General features: G+C 43.7%; 1 protein-coding gene across 1 annotated transcript; it reads left to right on the forward strand.

Moving 5' to 3' along the window:
• The first annotated feature begins 1,806 nt into the window (after positions 1–1,806).
• On the forward strand, positions 1,807–21,945 carry LOC117008627. The gene is made up of 9 exons (XM_033082604.1): positions 1,807–2,220; positions 6,544–6,665; positions 11,466–11,570; positions 12,651–12,805; positions 14,477–14,578; positions 15,109–16,825; positions 17,111–17,245; positions 17,960–18,140; positions 19,654–21,945. The coding sequence occupies exons 4-9, from the start codon at positions 12,672–12,674 to the stop codon at positions 19,902–19,904; spliced, it is 2,520 nt and encodes an 839-aa protein (XP_032938495.1). The 5' UTR covers positions 1,807–2,220; positions 6,544–6,665; positions 11,466–11,570; positions 12,651–12,671; the 3' UTR covers positions 19,905–21,945.
• Positions 21,946–22,644: the final 699 nt, after the last annotated feature.

Below are 22,644 nucleotides of genomic sequence, written 5' to 3' on the forward strand. Positions count from 1 at the left end.
ATATATGCATTTATATAGTTTAAATATATATACACACACTTTGATAAATCTACTTTTACAGTTATATAATTTTATATATGTACTTTTACACATATATATACTTTAAATATTTATTTATGTATATAAACTTTTATTATATATCTATTTATACTTACATACCTTTATATATGTACTTTCACACACACATAAAAATATATCCATACTTATCTATAATTTTACTTTATATATACAAAAATGTAAATAGTTTAAATATCCATACATATTTATACACATATACTTTGATAAATCTACTTTTGCAGTTATATAATTATATATATATACTTTTACACCTATATATACTTTAAATATAAATTTATACATATACACACATCTTTTTATACATACATATTTACACTTATATACTTTTATATGTACTTTCACATGCATACAAATATATATACAGAGCATTATATATATACACTTTTTAATATATATACAAACATTTCTATACAAATATAGAATAGTGAAATTATGATCACCTGAGTATAATTAGTGGAAAATCACTTCTGCTAATTGGGAGGAGAATTTCCCAATCTCCCGGGCTCTGCTCTCCCACCTGGGCAGCAATTCCTGAATAAATGCCCAGCCCAGCTGAGCCTTGGGGCACTGCCCAGAAAAACTCCGGGAAGGGAATCTCAAATCCTGGAACGGGAGGAGAAGGGATCCCAAACCCTGGAGCAGAGGGAGGAGACGGGATCCCAAACTCTGGGAATTACGGGAGGAGAAGGGATCCCAAACCTTGGGAACTGCAGGAGGAGAAGGGATCCCAAAACCAGGATCAGGGATGACAAGAGATCCTAAAGCCAGGACCAGGGCAGCAGAAGGGATCCCAAACCCTGGGAACAGAGAGGGGAGAAGGGATCCCAAACCCTGGGAACAGAGGGAGGAGAAGGGATCCCAAACCCTGGAGCAGAGAGAGGAGAAGGGATCCCAAACCCTGGGAACAGAGGGAGGAGAAGGGATCCCAAACCCTGGAGCAGGAGGAGAAGGGATCCCAAACCCTGGGAACTGCGGGAGGAGAAGGGATCCCAAACCCTGGGAATTGCGGGAAGAGAAGGGATCCCAAACTCTGGGAACAGAGGGAAGAGAAGGGATCCCAAACCCTGGGAACTGCGGGAGGAGAAGGGATCCCAAACCCTGGAGCAGAGGGAGGAGAAGGGATCCCAAACCCTGGGAACTACAGGAGGAGAAGGGATCCCAAACCCTGGGAACTGCGGGAGGAGAAGGGATCCCGAACCCTGGAGCAGAGGGAGGAGAAGGGATCCCAAACCCTGGGAATTACGGGAGGAGAAGGGATCCAAAACCTTGGGAACTGCAGGAGGAGAAAGGATCCCAAAACCAGGATCAGGGATGACAAGAGATCCTAAAGCCAGGACCAGGGCAGCAGAAGGGATCCCAAACCCTAGGAACAGAGGGAGGAGAAGGGATCCCAAACCTTGGGAACCGAGGGAGAAGAAGGGATCCCAAACCCTGGGAACGGAGAGAGGAGAAGGGATCCCAAACCCTGGGAACGGAGAGAGGAGAAGGGATCCCAAACCCTGGGAAATGCAGGACCAGCGATCCCAACGCCTGGGATCAGAAGCGATCCCAAAGGCAGGACCAGGGCAGGAGCAGCGATCCCAAAGGCAGGACCAGGGCAGCAGAAGCGATCCCAAAGGCAGGACAATCGATCCCAAAGGCAGGACCAGGGCAGGACAAGCGATCCCGAAGGCCGAACTGCAATTCCCAGCGTCCCCGCGCATCCTGGCCGTGCGGTGACATCAGCGCCCCATGGCCGGGACTGGCTGGGCAGCGGCAGCGGCCAAACGTGAGCCGGGCTCTGTCCCCTGTGCGCCCCATCCCTGCCAAAGGGACACCCCCGAGCTCCGGAGGGGCGTGCGGCCAGCACAGCCGGGAGGTGACAGCTCGGGGAGGTGACAGCTCGGGGACAGGACAGCGGCCAGCTGGGGACTCCGCCCGGCGCGGCCGCTCCCCCATCCCGCCGCTTTCCCGCTGCTTTTTCCTCCGTCCCGCCGCTCCAGGGGGAGCAGAGACGCTTTTCCACAGCCTGGCAACACAGTGCGTGTGGTAACCGAGGCTGAGCGGGGATCCCGCGCTCGGCTCCGGCCGCTCCTTCCCCTCCCGGCTCTGCGGGGCTGGGAAAGCTGCGGGAATGGCTGGAGGGAACGCTCGGCTCTGCAGGTGGGTCTGGGGAAGATGCTCGGGATGCGGGGTGAGGTCTGTGCGCCTCCAGGAATGGTACTCGGGGCGCCCGGAGGATGATTTGGGGCGTCCGGAGGGATGCTCGGGGTGTCCGCATGGATAACTCGGGGATGCCCAAAGGACAACTCGGAGGTGTCCAGATGGATAACTCGGGGGTGTCCTGGGGAATGCTCGGGATGCCCAAAGGATAATTTGAAAGTCTGAAGGGATGCTCGGGATGCCCCAGGGATAACTCGGGGATGTCTGGAGGGATAACTCGGGGGTGCCCTGAGGGATGCTCGGGATGCTCAAAGGATAACTCGGGGGTGCCCGGAGGGATTCTCGGGATGCCCCAAGGATAATTTGGAAGTGTCTGAAGGGATGCTCAGGATGCCCCAAGGATAACTCGGGGGTGCCCTGGGGGATGCTCAGGCTACCCCATGGATAACTCAGGGGTGTTCAGAGGGATGCTCGGGATGCTCCAAGGATAACTCAGGGGTGTCGAGAGGGATAACTTGGGGATTCCTGGGGAATGTCCCAAGGATAACTCGGGGAGGCGTCCCAAGGATGATTCGGGGTGCCCAGAGGGATGCTCAGGGTGCCCAAAGGATAATTTGGAAGTGTCTGAAGGGATGTTCAGGGTGCCCAAAGGATAGTTTGGAAGTGTCTGAAGGGATGTTCAGGGTGCCCAAAGGATAATTTGGAAGTGTCTGAAGGGGTGTTCAGGATGCCCAAAGGATAGCTGGGGGGTGTTCAGAGGGATGCTGGGGATGCCAAAGGATAGTTCAGGGTGCCCAGAGGAATAACTCGGGGATGCCTGTGGAAATGTCCCAAGGATAACTCGGGGTGCCCAGAGGGATGCTCAGGATGCCCAAAGGATAATTTGGAAGTGTCTGAAGGGATGCTCAGGATGCCCAAGGATAACTCAGGGGTGCCTGGAGGGATAATTCAGGGGTGACTGGGGGAATGTCCCAAAGATAACTTGGGGGTGTCCCAGGGATAACTCAAGATGCTCAAAGGATAACTCAGGGATGTCAGGAGGGATGCTCAGGATGCCCCAAGGGTAACTCCAGGGTGTCCCAAGGATCATTTGGGGTGCCCAAAGGGATGCTCAGGCTGTCCCAAGCATAAATCAGGGGTGTCAGGAGGGATGCTCAGGATGCTCAAAGGATAATCTGGGGTGTCAGGAGGGTTGCTCAGGCTGCCCCAAGGATAACTCAGAGATGCTCAGGCTGCCCCAAGGATAACTCAGGGATGTCCATGGGGATGCTCAGGCTGCCCCAAGGATAACTTGGGGTATCTGGAGGGAATGCTGGTGGTTTGAACAGCTGGAAAACCCCCAGGACAGCGATTTCTGCACTATAATGTTTGCTGAGGTTGTTGTAGTTTGAAGTAAAGTGTGGTGAGTTACTTTCCTCAGTGATCAGTGATTTCTCAGTGGTTCTTTGATGTAAGTGCCTGACAAATCCCATCTCTCTCCAAACAAGTGTCTCGTGGTGCTGAGCACCGGAGTGTCCCAGCAGGAGACTTTAACAGTCTTTCTCAAAGTGAGCAGGAAACTTGGGAATGCTTGCTGTCATCTCCTGAGAAGTGTAGTAGCTTGACAACCAGGTAATTAAAATATTAAAAACTCATCTGTTTCTCTTTAGAGACAGTTTAGGTGTTTGAAAGGTTGTTGTGAAAGAGTTTTGTTAAAATCTGTAATTCTAAGGACACTTAATTAGCATTTAAATTTCACAAAACAAGCAGGAAGTCAAGTGGGAAAAGTGGCTTTATATCTAATTTGAGGAGTCTAATGAAATTAAGGCACAAATTTTATCTAATATTTAGTGTGTCCTGATCCTTTTGCAGCTGATTAAAAAATCTCTACTTGTCCACATGTTTTTGTGACTTCAATAAGTGTGGGTCTTCCCATTCAGCAATGGGTGATTTCAGCATTTTTGTGTGTTTTAAGATCTATTTGGACAGAGTTTTAGTGGAATTTAAACTGCACTGGATAGGTCAGAATGAATTGGGAGAAATATTATGTAACTGCAACTGGAATTTTATATTCTTGAACAAAAAGATTTATGTTAATGGCAATAATCCTGCTTTACAGCAGGGCATTATCTACAAATCAGGCCCTTGGGGTGCCTTTGGATTATTTGACTTTAAAGTGAGTGGAAGTCCAGTAAAAACTCGTTATCTGTTTGTTTGATTTTCCCTTGTGTTTCCTGGGACTACCAGGAGATAATGGAGTGTGACACGTGACAGGAATTGTAAGTGAAGGTGAATTACATTCCCTTATGTTTTCATGGAGCTGGCACCAAAAAAAATATAAAATATGAAACTTCAGAGTAAGAGTTTCAGTCATTTTTGCACACAAAATACTCAGGAATAGTGGGACTGGAATGTTCAGAGTATTTGTGGCTTTGGACAACAGTTAGGAGTGTGTAGAGCTATAAAATTTATCATTAAAAACAGTATTAGTAACTTTTTGAGATGGTTTAAATGAATGGCAGAACAGGGCTTTGTTTCTAATAAATTGTTTTTAATAAAGCAATAATTTCAGTCAGTGGAGAGGTTTTGAATTAGAAGCTTTAATATAAATGTTGCAGAATGCTCTGTGTGTTTGGGTGGGGATTTTTGGCTCAGGAAGAGATACCTGACAAAAATCACTGCCTTGTTTCAAGGATGGAATTGAGGAACAGGTTGGAATCTCTCATCCTCCAAAACTTTCTGCCATGTGGCTTTGTGAAGCAGACAGGCCTAAATATAAAATAAATCCAAAATAAGATTTGTTACTGAGAAATGTGAGCTCCAAACTTGACAGCTGGTTCTGGAACTTGGAATGTAGGAGAAGATCTCCCTGAAATATTGAAGTAATGTCCTAAATCCCCTTTTTATTTACCAGAGGTGCAAGAAACATCTGTTTGTAGCAACCCCTAAAGGGAACCAAAGTGAGCACACAAAATCCATTTTTCTGGAGGAGCCTGGAGCACAGGGACAGCACTCAGACCTGTTTGGAGCACTGAGTAAATTTTAAGCTTCCCTTGGATTCCTGTGTGGGTTGTGAAGCCCAAACACAGCACCTGCAATAATTTGGGAGTTTCCCATGATTTCAGGTGTTTAGAGACATCATTGGATTGGTGTTTGGGCTTCAGGATATCCAGGAGTGCTCTGTGAAATCCTCTTCTGAAGTGCAAATAGATTTTGTCACAGAGGTAATGATCAGCCACGTCAAGAATGTGTGTGAATGTGTACTGACAGAAAAACAGCTGATAAAGGTTGCTGTGGTAGGATCCCATTTCTGGTAACAGAAATCCAGGTGGGACATCAGATCAGCCAAATCCTTATTGCTGCAGGCTGGGGGAGATGAGCCACAGTGGGATTTGGGTATGGCCTGACATCTCCTTTAGGACAGGAGCAGCTGCTTGTCAGGTTTTCAGAGTTTACCATAATGTGACTGCTGCAGAATTAATCTTATCTTGATCATTAAATATCCTAATTTATCTTAACCATAACATATCCTAATTTATCTTAATCATTATGATTAGTTTAGCTTACTCATAAAAAGTTCAGATTTTTTTCATGAAGGTCTGAACTTGACTCGGAGCTTTGTGGCAGTGAAGATGGAGCCTGAGGTTTGTGCAGGGCATTTATTCTCTCAGTGATGTCCTGCTGTGTCCTGGCAGGGGTGACAGGTCAGAGTGGGTGTGCAGAGAGCACAGGGAGGGATTTTGGAATCAGAACATCCTGCCTGGAGAGCTCTTGGGAACATGGAATTGTTCAGGTTGGGAAAGACCTCTCAGATCACTGAGCTCATCCTGTCCCCAAGTGCCACATTCAGACACCTTTTGAGCACTGGTGATTCCTCCAGTGGTGATGGATTCACCACTCCCCTGCCATCCTGCACCCTTTCAGGGGGGAAATTTTCCATAATTTCCACCCTGAGCCTCCCCTGCCCTGCCTGAGCTGTTCCCTCTCCTCCTGTCCCTGGAGCAGATCCCAAATTCCCCCTAGCTGTCCCCTCCTGGTGGGGAGTTGTGCAGAGCCAGGAGATCCCCCTGATCACTCTTTTCTCCTTCTCCAGCCCCTTCCCAGCTCCCTCAGGAATTCTCCAGCCCCTTCCCAGCCCCCTCAGGGATTCTCCAGCCCCTTCCCAGCTCTGTTCCCTTCCCTGGCTGATGGATTTCCCCACCTTGCCTTGGGATGGGGATGGCTGGACTGGAGGAGCCCTGGGGGTGTGAGTGGGGGGAGCTAGAAATGAGTTTTATTTATAAATACAGCTTTGGCAGATCTGGTAACCGCTTTTTTTTTATTTTTTAAATTGCTTTGAAACAGGAGAAGTTGGTGCTTAGGAGTCTGATTGCTGATTTGCAATGCTGCACACCCCAGGGGAGAGAAGCTGGGTGCTGACAACAAGGACACGGTCCCAGTGTCACCCTGGGCATTGCCAGCCACAGGTGAGTCCAAAACTGAATTTCTGCAGGGAAAAAGAAGAAATAAAAACTTGTGTGAGGAGTTTGTTTTATAGTGAAGAACCATGTTACATAAAATCCTCAGCCCCTGGAGAGAATTTTGCATCCCAGGTGGAACAGCTTTCCCTGTTTGGGTCAGGGAAATCCAGCAGATCCTCCCATGCTCTTCTTGTCTGAGACTCACCCCAAAGTCCTGAAGAACTGCTGGAAGTTACCATGGACCCCAAAAAAAACCCCAAAAAAATCTTTGTTAGTGTGAAATGAATATTTAGATGCTTGTGCTAAAGCAAAATAAAAAAATGGCCCATGAGCCTGAATATTCTTAATTGTAATTGGGCAACAGAATCCATATATTGAACAAACACCTCATAATTTATTAATTTAAAAAATTTATTTATTATTACTTTATTTATTCCCACACACAACCCACCTTAAAAAGTGTTTTTTTAAAAGTGCTTCTGACCCAACCAAGAGGGGTCTGGCAGGCTTGGGACCTTTTCCTCAGGGAAAAAAAGAGTTTTTTGTTTCTTTGGCTGCTGAAAAGGAACTTTTCCTTTTGCTGCTGCAACAAATCTTTTTGATGATGTGAGTTCAGGATTTAGAGGGAAGTCTTCAGTAACCTGCTATTTTTGGTTTTATCCCTGATATTAAGAAGTCTGAATAACTGACTGATTTTTCTACCCTGAATTTGTTTTTTTACATCTCCTTGTTGCCTGTTTACTTCTACTGCTTCATTTCCTGGAAAACCCAAAAAAGCAATTTAAAGATTTCTGGGTTTTTTTTAATTTTATTTTTCACCTACTGGCTTCAGAGAATCCCTGGCAGTGAGTCAGGCAGTCCCAGTGTGCTCCAGATTAAGAAATCCATAGCTGGGAGTTACTAAAAATCTTTTAAAAACCCCAAAATAACGCTTTTTTTGTGTTTGCTTTATCCTGCCAAGAAACAAACCCCAAGAAATAAACAGGAAATGTTTGTCCTGCTGGGAAGGCAGAGTGGGATCCCCTCGGTGTGGGTGTGATAATGCTGCAGTGCTGCTGTTTGCTGTTGTTATCAGGGATGTTCTTGCAGTGCTCTGGAGCAGGGACACCCTGCAGCTTCAGGATAACTGGCTGCAAAAAGGCTTTTAGTGAATTTTAATTTTTTTTTGAAAATCAACAGCTCTGCCAGGTGAGATTTTGTGTCAGTGAAAGCAGTTTGTTCTGATTGTGCAGTGAAACAATATTTAGCTGTGATTGTTATTTTTTCAGTTTATAAAAGATCTTTTCAGAGAATTTTTAATCTGATATGAGCCAGAAGCTCTTCTCAGCTCTTAAAATGAAGAAATCCTTCCTAAAGGATGGGGATGCCCTGGCACAGATTCCCAGAGCAGCTGAGGCTGCCCCTGGATCCCTGGCAGTGTCCAAGGCCAGGCTGGATGTTGCAGGTCCTTTCCCAACCCAAATTATTCTGTTTCAGTCCCCCAGATGTTCACAACCCTGGCATAATTTAGGATTCTCCATGAAAATTCCTGAAACTCCCTCCAGGCTGCCTGGAGTGCTCTGCCAGCAGCTCCTGGAATAACAACCCCAAGTCTTGAACTGCTTCCAGTGCTTTATTGGACAGCACTGGGAACAAAACACTTGCAGTGATGAGGAATAACCTGGGAGTGTCCTGTTGTGTCCTAGTGCTGGGAACAAAAAAACTGGGATTAAAACACTTGCAGTAATGAGGAATAGGGTGGGAGTGTCCTGCTGTGTCCCAGTGCTGGGAATAAAAATCTGGGATTAAAAAACACTTGCAATAATGAGGAATAAGGTGGGAGTGTCCTGTTGTATCCCAATGCTGGGAATAAACAACTGGGAATAAAACAGCACTGAGAGTAAAACACTTCCAGTAATGAGGAATAACCTGGGAGTGTCCTGCTGTGTCCCAGAGCTGGGAATAAATAAATGGGAATAAAACACTTCCAGTAATGAGGAATAGGGTGGGAGTGTCCTGCTGCATTCCAGTGCTAGGAACAAAAATCTGGGATTAAAACACTTCTAGTAATGAGGAATAACCTGGGAGTGTCCTGCTGGGTCCCAGTGCTGGGAATAAATAACTGGGAATAAAAAACTGGGATTAAAATACTTGCAATAATGAGGAATAGGGTGGGAGTGTCCTGCTGTATCCCAGTGCTGGGAATAAAAATCTGGGATTAAAACATTTCTAGTAATGAGGAATAACCTGGGAGTGTCCTGCTGTATCCCAGTGCTGGGACTAAGACAACACTGGGAATAAAACAGCACTGGGATTAAAACACTTGCAATAATGAGGAATAAGGTGAGAGTGTCCTGTTGTATCCCAGTGCTGGGAATAAACAACTGGGAATTAAACAACACTGGGATTAAAACACTTGCAGTAATGAGGGATAACCTGTGAGTATCCTGCTGTGTCCCAGTGCTAGGAATAAAAATCTGGGATTAAAACACTTGCAGTAATGAGGAATAACCTGGCCCAGGACTGGGGAATCCTGGCAGGGAAGGGATTTGCACAAGGTGCAGGTCACTGAGTGGAAAATGTCTCTCATCTTTCACTGATCTTACAGATCACAAAATCACAGAATGTTTTGGGTTGGAAGGGACCTTAAAAATCATCTTTTCTACCCCCTGCCATGGGCAGGGACACCTTCCACTATCCAGGTTGTTCCAGCCTTGCCTTGGACACTTCTCTGGGAATCTGTGCCAGGGAAGAATTTCTCTTCATGCCTGAGCTAAATCTCTTCTTCTTTCATGTCACAGCAATATCAGTGTCTAATAGCTTTGATGCTTTTTAATTTAATATATATTTATACATGAAGTATTAACATTTTACTGGTGAAGTTGTGCTCATGGGTTTCTCCTCAAAAGCAGCTTTGGAAGAGAATCTGAGTGCAAAGAACTGCTTGAGGCTTTGGAAATAGTGAATGGTTTTGGGAAATACTTATTTTTGCCTGCTCCTTCACTGTTTGAAGGAAAAAAAATAGTGCAGAAGTAATCTGGGCTTTAGATGCAGTTTTTTATTGTTGTTTTTGAAGGTAATTTATTAACACCAGTGGCTTTCCCAGGATTTGCAGGTAAGTAAAAGCCCTAATGAAGACTGTAGGAGTTACAATTTGATTTTTTTTTTTTTTTAAAGGCAGCATTTAATTAATTGATTTTGAACTTTGAGATTCTGATTGATTCCATCCTTTTTTTTTTTTTTTTTCTGCAACTTGTTAGTGGTTGCTGTGTAAACCCAGAGGAGAATTTGTGTTTGACTGGGTGGAAGGACAGGCTCCAGTGTTATTGTAGGAGTTATAATTTGGTGTTTTTTCTCTCTCTTTTTTTAAAAAAAAAAAAGAAAAGGCAGCATTTAATTAATTGATTTTGAGCTTTGAGATTCTGAGTGATTCCATCCCTTTTTGTTTTTTCCTTCCTGCAACTTGTTAGTGGTTACTGTGTAAACCCAGAAGAGAATTTGTGTTTGGCTGGGTGGAAGGACAGGCTCCAGTGTTATTGTAAAAGTTATAATTTGATTTTTTTTCTCAATTTTTTTTAAAGGGTAGCATTTAATTAATTGATTTTGAATGTTGAGATTCTGAGTGATTCCATCCCTTTTTGTTTTTTCCTTCCTGCAACTTGTTAGTGGTTGCTGTGTAAACCCTAGAGGAGAATTTGTGTTTGGCTGGGTGGAAGGACAGGCTCTATTGTTATTGTAGGAGTTATAATTTGGTTTTTTTCTCTCTCTTTATTTAAAAAAAAAAAAAAGAAAAGGCAGCATTTAATTAATTGATTTTGAGCTTTGAGATTCTGATTGATTCCATCTTTTTTTTTTTTTTCTGCAACTTGTTAGTGGTTGCTGTGTAAACCCCAGAGGAGAATTTGTGTTTGGCTGGGTGGAAGGACAGGCTCCAGTGTTTTGGAAGCACTGAGCCTTATCTAGGGTACATGAAGTCCCTTTTCTCCTGGGCTTCAGACACATTGTCCAGCACAGCTCCCATCAGCAGTGATTAATGGCTCTGAAAATAAAACATCAATCCATTTGTTACAGATCCTATTTTTAATCTGTGCACAAGTATTTTACACTCAGGCCAAGGAGCAGAATTCCTGTGTCTGCCCAAAGAGGAGCAGGGCATTGCTGCTGAATTCTTGTGGAATTCTGGCCTGGCTAAGGGATGCTGAGGGATGCCTGGGTTTGTTCAGGAGTCATTTGGAGCACCAGGGTCAGGATGGACCTGTGTGAGCTCTTCTTGTGCCTGATTTAATGGCATAGATACTGACTATGGAATTTTACAGGATATTTGTGTGGCCTCCATGAGGTCCTAGTACCTCTAATTCTATTATTTAATAGGGCTTGGTTTGGATGTGCCAAATCAGTTTATAGCAAGTGATAAAGTCTCAGTGTAAACTTATTTCTTTTAAATTTAGAAACATTCACTGCAGGGTTGTTCTGTCCTCCTTCAGAGAATATTTCTGTCCCACCTTTCAGAAAATACCCAGGAAGGGAGATCTGAGTCTGTGACAGCTTTCACTAGGCCAAGGGTTAATAATAAGGAAGATAAATTAAATTCACTGAAATCCAGGTTGGAGGAGGCCTCCAATATCTGCTCCAGTCTTTCTTGGCATAAATAAAAAATAAATAATATAAATAATGAATCAATAATTGATGTTCCTTTCTGCAGCAGTGCTTGGGTTACTTTTCTTATCCACATTTTGCCCCAGCTGTTCCTCCCTTGTTCCCATGGGCTCTGCACTGGAATATTTTGGTTTTTTGGCTGTAACAGGGATGATGGCTCTTGTTTTCCAGAGGGGATATGTTTGCCTGGGACAGGTCTCAGAGCAGGAGGCTCTGAGCTGTGAACGAGCCAACACCTAAAATGAGACACCTGTGGAGAGTTCCTCCTGCTGTGCAGTAAGTCAGTTCTGTGTTTGCAGTTTTATTTTTGGAAGACAGATTTGGGTTAATTTAAGGTGAGGGAGGGAACATGATTTAGACTTTATCCTTTTGTCATGGCTACATTACACATTGCTGTGAAAATGAAATGAATGAAAAATTCATTTACAGTAATTTCACAATTATAAGCCGCACGTACAGAGTGTGATCAAAGGTATCTGTTCTGTCACCATCTGTTGAGGGTGGGGCAGTGATCCTGATCTCCGTGGGAGATATTCTGCTAATGGGCCATCCATTGAAACCAGGCAGGGCATTGTTCTTTATCTTTTCACAGCCCATCCTTCCTCCAGCCAGTCATTTTCTGCTCATGGCCATTGAGTCCCACTGTGGCACTGATAAAATTACTGCATCCCATTGGGAGTTGCTCCAGCCAGGGGGAAGAGCCCAACGTTTCTTACCAAGATAAAAACAGAGGTGTTGGGACACTAAGGGAGCCCCTTTCTCCACTGGACTCCAGAGGAAAACCGGATTTCTCCACATCACCACTGGAGCTCCGGAGGGAAACTGCACCTTGTACAGGAGCACTGCTCCAACTGAGCCACATCTGTCACTGCAGGAGGATGCAGCCACCATGGAATGGGACTGCTGCCAACACCCTGCCTGACGGGTGTCAGGCTGTACTCTGACTGTGTCAGGGTTTGGGGTTTGTTTCTTTGTAGTGCTGTATTTCTATTTTAATTTCCCTAGTAAAGAACTGTTATTCCTAATTCCCATATCTTTGCCTGAGAGCCCCTTGATTTCAAAATGATAATAATTTGGAGGGAGGGGGTTTACATTCTCCATTTCAAAGAGAAGCTCCTGCCTTTCTCAGCAGACACCTGTCCTCCAAACTAAAACAGCAACTTTTCATTCTTTGTCCATATATAAGCCACACCTGATTATAAGCTGCACTTTGGGTTCGGACCAAAATTTTCATCAAAATGCTGCGGCTTATAATTGTGAAATTACTGTAGTTCAGGAAATAAAAGCAACGCTTTGCTGCCTTTACTGCTCACTAGATGAACACCTCATATTATTTCTTTTCTCTGTTCCATGCAGGTAAATAGCAGGAAGCAAACCATGGACACTCAGTTTTTCTCCCCATTACTGGGAGCAGTCCCCAGTCCCCCCTCGGCTCCAGAGCCCTGTGACTGGCCAGGATGTGCTGAGGAGTTTGGATCCCAAACTGCCTTCCAGGAGTGCCCAAAAAAAAGGTATCAGCATTCCTGCTGTGGCCTCAGGGCTTCTGGTCACTGGAATTCTTGTGTTGAAGAACAAAAGGGGATTCTGGATTTTTTTGGGGGAGGAGAGCTTCTGGCATCTCTGGAAATTCAGATTTTCTTTGCTCTGTAATGATTGTTACTGAGGTTGTGAAAAAGGGTTTGGAGGGGGAGTTTCTTTTTTGTATCTTCAAGCCAAGAGATGTGACAGAATATTTATTGCCTTTTTTGGAGGGAATTGGGTGACAACAAATCAATGAGAAAATGCTCTTTTAATGAGCATTTCTAATACCTCACTGCATTTTTTTTTTATCATTTGCTTCATAAAGACAAAATCTTAAGTGGGGAGAAATTGGATTCCACTGGCTCAAAGGTAACAGTTAAGGAAGATAGAGGGATTGCAAAAAAAACCAACTTTTTTTCTGATTTTATGGGAAGTGTCAGAGCAATGTTTATTTTTGAATAAAAGATCACACAGCTTGGGTTTCAGCTGTAAGAGTTAATTTGAAGCAGGGAGTGGCAATTTGCTAATTAAAATATCCAGCATTTTCTTAAAGCAGCCTTTAGATTATTGCAACGTAGCTTTAAAAACAAAAAAAATTACGGAATTAGAGTTAATCCATGTCTACACTCATTCTGAGCCTGCAGAAATTCAGAATTCCTTGAAATCTCCTTAAAAAAAAATAAGAAAAAACCAAAACTTTGCTATTTGACCAGGACACAGAAAGATCTGATTATCAAATATCAGTTCTGCATTCACAAAACCTTTTCAAGAATCTTTGCACTTCTGTGCATCCTAAATTCAATCCAGATCCCTTAGAGGGGAAAAGGAGCAGTCAAGGAGTCAATCAGGGACTGAGGTAGAAGTGAAACTGTGCTGAGGCTTTAAAAACCAGCAAGGTGCAATTTTCACAGTGGCAAGAGACTGAAAAAGTGATTTTTGTAAGAGTTTGTCCCACATTTTATGGTCTCTGTTAATCAGCAAAGCAATTCTGTGGCACCAGGGAAAACTCAGAGATCCTCAGGGACACTGAAAGGAACCAGAACAAGGTGGGGAGGGAATTTAAATTTATTGGAGCAAAACAATGAGGATAAAGGAGCTCTTTAATAGCTTAATGAACTTGTGAGGAGGAGTCAGGAGTCATTGCAAACAGCTCTGTACAAATTTAATCTTGCACCTGAAGTAAAAGTTGGCTTTGTTTAAAAAATCACCAGAAATATTTACTGTAATTTTCACCTGTCTAAAAGGGATTAAAAAGTGGTTCAAATTAAGTATATGCACATAAATTATTTTTTGAGATTAACATAATAGGCTTTGAATTAATTGGCAGTGGATAAATTAGAATGCTCCAGACTTTGAGAATATTGATCTTGCTTAAGGTTTGAAGGGATGTCCATATGAAGCACCTTTTGTTTTTTGGAAAGAGAGGAAAATTTTTGCTGCTTGGAAAGTCTTTGGTGAAACAAAAAGGAAAATAATTCTACTTCACTTGGGGTATAGAATTCACAAATGCAGGAAGAGATTTCTGTAGAGGGATGCTGAGGATACATCAAATTCAGAACAACTAGAAAATGCTGCAAAAAAAAAAAGTTTGATCCTCTTCTTTTTGCCTGTTTTGTAGGAGAAAAATACTTTAAACTTTGACTTTTTAATTTTTTTTTCAGGCCACCAATAAATCTTTCTTACTCTGGCAATGGCCCTGATGTGTTTGGGTTGGTGTCGAGCATTTTAGAGGAGCCAAACAAGCCAGAACCAGCTACAGATTGGTGAGTTTGTTCTGGGAGTTCTTATCATTTGTGTGCTGGTTTTAGTACCCATTGTCACACAGGCATGATACACATTTTTAATTATTTCAGAGTGAGTCATGAAAAAATCCCCTTAAAACGAGGAAGTATCTTTACTTCATTTGTCAGTAAAAAAAACCATAAAACAACAAATTGAACTGTTAAAAATGCAATTTTTTTTTCAATTATTCCCTCAGCTTTACAGCATTTGAGGGGAAAATAAAGAAAATTACTTCTAACCAGTAGGGAGCTGAGTGAAGACACTGGAATCTGAGATATTCAATAAATCCAAATAAACTCTGTGTTCCTGAAGGTGCAGAATAAACAGTGTGGGTGATGAGATTTCACAGAGCATTTGCTCAGCTGCACTGGGGATTTTCCTCCTGTTTTTGAGGAGAGCTGTGCATGGTTGGTCAATAATGCAGCACTGGGGGATAACCACAGTGTGGGAATTATTTTGATGCAAGAAATGTTTTCAGTGCTGACGGGAGCTTTGTTTAACTCCGCTGCAGGAATTCTCTGTCGAGGTTGTTTCCCCCTGTGTGGGCACCTGGGGAGCTCCCAGCTCAGCCCTGTGTGCAGAACAAAGATTTCCCCAATTTTCTGGGCACCAGCTGCCACCAGGACCCCCTGCAGGAGCCTCCTGATGTGGAGATGCTGCACAGAGGTTTGGGAGACCTTCAGCTGCTCGAGTCCTGGCTCTGTCCCAGCAATGCTCCAAGCAACGCTCACCCTGAAAATTCCTCTCTGCAGAGCAGCACCACGGCTCCCCAGGGAGGGTTTTCCTTCCCAAATGGGAGCTGGAACCAGAATTTGTGCACTTACGACCATGGGAGGTTAAGTGAAAAGTGTGGCTCTGGTTTTAACCCTTTTACTCCTCGGAACAGGGTGAAAGAAAACCCCAGAGTGCAGAAGGAGCTCTGGAAAAGTGAAAGAGCAAGAGGAAGAGCTCTGAAAAATTATGCTCAAGGACAAACTAAGTATTCTCCTGATCTTTCCAGCCAACCTGGTGATATCTCTTGGGATAAAATACCCCAGGACAGCCACCTGTGTTGTAAAAGATATGAGAACTTCACAGCTGCTCACAAACTGGAGTCATCTGCACATCCATCACTTCATTTTTTCAATCAACCCCCTAAGGAAAATTTTTTTTCTGGAGGAGCAGGCAGAAAACCCCAGGAATGCCATGTGCAAAATGGCCATCGTGGCTTTGCTCTGGGGGATGCTTTTAATAATAATAATAACAATAATGAGTGTAAAGTGAATATGGGCCCTAAGGAAAGCTCTCCTCAAGTAGCTGGATATGATTTATCTGTGAAAAATGCTGTGCAAAATGGGAATTATTCCTCATACCAGGGCTGTGCCTGGCTGGATGGGAAGAGCCTGGCAGCTGAAATCCCATATGGGAAACAAATGGCAGCGAGCCCCCAGTCCTCATCTGGGGTTTCCACAATGTCTGGGGGCTCTCCCACCCACCAGCCTTCCCCACTGCCCTCCTCCTCCTCCCAGCTCCTCCCTGCCAGGAAGGATGGGAGGTTGCACACCTCTCATGGAGTTTCCAGTCCTTTGGGGTTTCCTCATTTTGTCTCAGAGAGCCACAGGCAGGTGAGAGCTGCTGGAAGGTGCCAGGAGATGAGCAGGGACGCACGGCGCCGCAAATTCCCCGCTCGTTCTCCGCCCCACTGGGCTGTCCAGCAGAGAGCTGCAGGTGGAAACCCTGCTGGGAAATACCACAGGTTCCCAAAAAGGCAGAGCCAGGAGGGTGGCAGTAAGGATGACAGAAGAGGTGGAAGGAGTTGGATGCCTCATTTGGGGTGCGCAGCCCCGAAGCGCCCGCCCGTCAGCGCGTTTCCCAAAAAGCATGAGCAGAACGGTGGGACCTTGTCAGACTTCATCAATCCTTCTCTGCTTCCTCCCTTCCCATTCATGGCTGATTTGAAACCAAATCCCACCTTCCCTCCATTTAATCACCAGCTGTTTCCATCAGTGAATAATTTGAATTTCCCTCCGCCACCGTTTCCATTCCCGGACCTTGCTGAATTTTTGCACTGTGATGACTTCAACCCTTCGAGTCCCTTCATCAGTGACCTGTTCCCTGGGGAAATCCCTGGCCCCTGCTTTGCCTTCCCAGCCCCATTCCACAAATGCAGAGCTGCCAGGAGCGAGCTGCACGTGCGCCTGGAGGAGTGCTACGAGCAGGGGAGAGCCCTGGAGAAGGAGAGGAAGGAGGTAAAATACAGCTGGGGGTGATTCCCCGAAAACACTTGAGTGGTTGGGAGAGAGAAAGTTTTGTGGTGTTTCTTCTTTGGCTTGTTGGGGTTGGTTTTTTTTTGGTTTTGTTTTTTTTTTTTTTTTTCCAACCCAGCCCATTTGGGAATTTTGTGATACTTGGGAACATTTTTCTGTCCATGCGCTCACTCCTAACCCACCTGAAAATCCCATGCACCACCACCACCCGATTGATGACCTTGCTCTCATCCCAAGCAGCCCCACTGACAGATCTTTCCCTTGCAGGCTGAGGCTGAGCTCTGCAGGCAGTTCCCAGGGCAGCAGGTGTGCAGCTGCAGCCCCAGCGCCGTGCCCCGGCTCCCTCCCAGCCCGTCGCGCGTGGATCGCCTGATCGCGGAGCAGCGCCGGCTGCGAGCCAGGGTAGGGAGAGAGCAACCAGGGAAACCTCATCAGTATGATTGCCTGGAAAAAGATGCTGAGAATGTGGAAATATAAGCGAGATTGCAATGAAAGCCATCTTTGAGATACCAAACCTTAGCTACTGAATAACTAGAAAACAATGGAATAAAAGTAATAAAAGCTAAAAGTGATCCCCTCTGGATTGTACAATTCCCTCTGCTTGCAGACAATCCAAGGGTCAGAGAAGACCCTGCTAGCTTGGCAGAAGAGGTCCAAAGAGTTGTTTTTAGGGTTTAAAGTGTAACACGGTATGGGAATGCAATGATTCTTACAGGCTGTGTGTAAATGCTGTAGGATTTGTATCTTGCATTAGATTGAAATTAGAATATTCAGCACAGAAGATTTATTGTGTTGTAACGGGAACCTCGCTGTCTTAGCTCTTACTTTTAGCTCTCTTAGTTCTTGCTCTTACTCTTAATCTTACCTTTTCTCTTACCACCCTCTCACCCCTTGCTCTATTACTTTTTACTTCCTCACTGCCCTGTGGCTGCAGCTCCAGGCAGGGCCTTTCCACCCACGCCCTTTGCAATAAACCCAAAGTTCCAGACCTGGCTTTAGAGATCTCTCCATCTGTCCCAAGCATCCAGCCCACCATCTACAGAGTCTCTGTCCCTGCAATCCTGCACCTCTTCCTGCACTTGTTTGTTCATCAGAGGTTTTGGTGTTTGCTGCCAGGTGCTGGCGCTGGTGGCAGGGATGGAGAGGCTTGGTGGTGCTCCCGTGCACAGGAACATCTCCAGGAGCTTGCAGCTCCACCTGGAAGCCATCCAGGCGACCCAGGCACGTCGGAAGGAGGAGATTGGGAATGCTGCAAACCCCCAGAGTCACGGGGTGCCACGTTACACCAACGAGAAAGGTAATGCTGCCCACCCCTGCAGCCCCCAAAGCTTTCCCAGGGATTTAATTGTGAACATGTTCCACTTAAAAATGTAAATTTGCTATTCTCGCCACTTCAGCAACAGAAAGCTTGCAAATACACTCTTGCTGCTTTTAAAGACTTTAAATTACTTTGAGTTCTATTGGGTTTTTTGTTTTCCTGTTACTAGTTTTAAAACTGACATTTTTTCCTCTTATCTAGAAGATAACTGTAAAAACTCATCAGTGATAATTTTATATAACCATAAGTGGTTGTCCTGAAAGCAAAAATGTGCTCATTTTTAAGCAAGCAGAATTTCCTGGTATGGCTAAACTTTCTTTTCTCTTCAGCTTATAAAATAATAATTTAAAAAATTGCCGGTGTTGTGCAAATCAGTTGTCTGTCTATCTTACCTAAATCACAAACCCACCAGAATGACATTCCACATTTCCCAAATTGTGTTGAATTAAAGCCAAAATAACCTGTGGAATCAGTAAATGTGGCAATTTTTGGATTTGGGTTAAAGATCATATTATTTTTTTCTTCTGCAAATTCTTGTGTCTCAGAAACAAAGAGGAATTCACTCCTTACTGCTGAAGTGAAGTGGGCAGTGAGGTTCCTTTGGCTGTGGAATAGCTCTTCCTTTGAGGGAATCAAAATGTTTTGTTTTGCAATTCAGGGGTCAAAAATTAAAATACAAAATGAACATAAAATATCATGTCCTTAGAGCAATAGTCCTATATGTAAACTGACTTTTAAAATTACTCCTAAAACTTTTATGTGATTTTTAACTCCAGGTGTGAGTCAGGAGTGGTAGGAGGAAGGTTCTTGTAGGTCACAGTGGTTAAGTGGATGGTTATGATTAGATTTAATGCAATACAGCATTAAATACTGCTCATACTGTAAATAACAGCTCTGTCACGTGTCACAGTGAGTTGTGGCATCAGGCCCTGCTCCCTCCTGTTGACTCTCAGGTTTTGGTGAGATCCCCTCCCTTCTTGACTGAGAAGAGCAGGAGCAACTTGGGCCACTTATCCCAGATTTCATCAGCAATCTGTGTCTGAAGGGTTGCAATATCAGCAGCTTTGGCTGGAAATGTGCAGGTCTGCAATCCCTGACCTTGCAGGATTCTCAGTTGCAAACAAATCCCCAAGATTTCACCTCTGGTTTGGTCAGATCTTCACTCTTTTACTCACCTACCCAAAAATCAGTGTTTCCTTCTTGCAAAATCAAAATACTGCCTGCAGCCTCAGCAGACCAGTTTGCCCAGTTTCCTGCAGTGGTTTGGACCCATTTTTGGGCAGCATGCAGGACCCTTTTTGGGCAGCATTTTGGACCCTTTTTGCACAGACAATTCACGTCAGATGTTGTAGCTGTCGTTACCGGTGCAGCCCAGCTGCTCCTTGAGCACGGTTTGCTCGAGGCTGTGAGTTAAACAAATTTATGCAATTTGAAAAATAATAATGGAATAAGGTTTCCAGGCTCGTGCAGTGATGTGTTTTTCCTGTTGCAGATGTGCTGGCCCTGGCAGCTGCCCTGGGAACCCTGGCTGGTGCCACGCGCAGGGCTCGCACCGCGCTCTGGTGCGCGCTGCAGCTGACGCTGCCAAAACCCCCTCCAGCTGTGCCCCAAAATCACCAACTCCTTCAAGGCCCACTGCAGGAGCTTGGTTCTTCAAGCAGGAGCACCCAGGAAAAAAGCAGTGTGGAGCACGAGAGCAGAGGAAGTGGAAAAGCTGAGGAAGCGACGCGGATTTTGGAATAATCGCGGATTTTGGGATAATCGCGGATAAGGAAAGGAGAGCTGAGGATGGGGAGGGAAGGGCTCAAGTCCTGCCCAGCACTGTGAGATGGATTCCAGAGGATGCCAGCGTGCAAAAAGGGTTAATTAAGGTGCCTGGTTGGTGATGGAATTGTGGTGCTGTGGTTGTGGTGTGGACAGCACAGCTGGCGGTGGTGGCAGCGCAGTTTTAATATTGCTGCTGAATTTCCGTGTTCAGAGGAGCTGAACAAGAGCTGAGCATTTCCTCCTGTGCTTACCCACAGCTCTGAGTCCAGCCTGAGCAAACAGAGTGTGGGAGAATTTAATTCTCCTTTTTTTTTTTGGTTAATGAGACAATTTACCATATTTCAATGTACTCAGTAACGGTTCAGGGTTTGTTTTATTTTTATTTTTTGCACAGTTGTTTTCAGAGCCAAAGTGATCACTGGGTGTTTTGCACCCCATCACCGTGCCAGCAGCTGCTAGTGGTGTTTTTGTGACAGGTTTTCTCTGTGTTTGACAGGAATAATCAGTGCTCAGTGCTGGTTGTGTGAGAGCCTTCAGCAGTTGTGCTGCCACTTCAGCTTCCAGCAAAACTGGTGTGAACTGAGCTTTTCCATAGAATTGTTTGGTTCCTCCGCTAAAAAAGTGGATTTTGCAGCTTTGCAGTGTGAGCTGCATGGAAGTGAGCATTAGCAGGTGATGGAAAACTTGCTCAGGATTAGAAATGAGATTTATTGATTCCTCAGTGGGTTTAAAAGCAGTAACAATATAACATAGAATGCACTTAATTAAAAAAATCTATTTGTTATTAATATATGTTCATGGTACTATAATTTTTTTCAGGCACATTCCATATTTATTTTAATGTCTTCATTGAATGTTTATTTAAAAATCTATTTTAGTAATACAAAGTTTAATATTTTGCCAAATCTTCCCAATAATCTGATTTAATGATTTACTCAGGAACTCTGTATATTATTATATAAATATACACGTGGTGTATAGGCATTTTTTGGGAAAAGGATGTTTGCAAAAATATTTACACAAAGCAAACTATGTACTAGGTTACCAAAGCTGTTCCACTGATTATTTTTTTGTTTTTTTGGTGTGGAAGGTTGAATATATTTAATTGCTGTTAATTAGTCTCCGTTGTGTGGCTTAGACAATCAGTGTGGTTGTTCAGGGTGAAAACTAGTAAAGAATAATTAATTCAAGGTGTGACCTTAGGGCATTTAGAAATATTTTAATGCTTTAACAACTGTCTTACTGTTACACAATCTCCTAAAATGTATTAATAATTAAAGTTCTTGAGTATCAGGATATTAATGAACAGCTACATGTACTAATAATTAAGATTTTTGAGTGTTCAGGGTATTAATGAACAGCTTTGGAGAGCAGTTCTTGGGTTAAAAGTGAATTAAGTTGGGGATGCAAACAAAAATTGAAGGACAGAAATGAAGATTTTTATGTCATGTGGTGTTCAGTGTGGAATTTGACATTTTTGTGGGTAATTATAGAACTGTTCCCATATATATTTGTACTTGCACAACTGTTCCAAACTCAGCTGTGTACTTCTGGATTCGTGGATGTTTCTAGAGCAGATTTTGTCTCAGTAGTGCCATCCTTAACTCTATTGAGTGGAAATTGTAGTTAAAATTTACCCAGACCTCGTTGTAATGCACTGAGTCAACTTTAACAGCAAAAATAGATAGAAATCAGATTTTAGTATAGCAAAATTACACTTTTTACCCTAAAGAAAGTGAATTCCACTGAAAAGATTATTTTTAGCCTTAGCCTAAAAAACAGGAACCAGAATTATTTTAGTGTGAGTGTTTTCTCTGTGTGTACATTCAATTTATTTGCACAAACTAATTTAAGAAGGTTCAACCTGCATTTGTCAAACTGCTTGTGCTCCACATCTTAAAAAGTGGAGTTTGCAGTATTTCAGTTCATGGGTGATTTGGGGGTTTAATTACCCAAATTAAAATTAATTTACCATTGCTGTGCTGACAGGAAATCAGAATTTGAGGGTCTGGATTTTGGTTTTTTGGGTTTTTTTTTGTTTTTTGTGGTTTTTTTTTTGTTTGTTTTGGTTTTTGGTTTTTTTTTTTTTTCTGTTTATAGAACCAGGTTTGTTTTGCAGTGGTGAATGTTTAGGGCATAATTGGTTATTGTACTGCTGATGTGTTAATTAACGAGTTTAATTAGCTCCTAGTTAACGTGCCTTGAACAGTCTCATTTTCAGAGTGTTAAAAAGCTGTGTGCTCACTTCTGGCTCCAATTTCAGTTTGAAAAATGCATTTTCCAAGGGTTACACGTGGCTGCAGGTGACTGCAATCAGCACATGCTGTTAATTGTGCTAATTGCACAGCCAGCATCCTGCAGGTTTGGGCTCTTGAAGGAGCTCTGTGTCTCTGGAATGCTTTCTTCACAAAAACTCCAGGTCTTCAAACAAAAATAATTTTATTTTTAGCGCACCTTTCTTTGAATTGGGTTGGTTATGGACAGCATCAGACCTAGAATGAGTTTTGTCTTCAGTTCTTAATTTCAGAATGCTCCCCTTCTGTTGTTTTATGGCAGATAATTTTGCATTTGAAGGGAAAAAACCACTTTTTTATTTTTTTTTTTTAATGCCACCTGGAATTCCAGCAGCTCTGTCATTCAGAACATAATTTTTTGTTTGCTGCCTCGTGTTTAATCTGGCAACAAGGTACAAATTCTGCAAGGTACAAACTTCTTG

The sequence above is a fragment of the Catharus ustulatus genome, chromosome 1, assembly GCF_009819885.2.
Source record: "Catharus ustulatus isolate bCatUst1 chromosome 1, bCatUst1.pri.v2, whole genome shotgun sequence".
NCBI classification, from domain to species: Eukaryota; Metazoa; Chordata; class Aves; order Passeriformes; family Turdidae; genus Catharus; species Catharus ustulatus.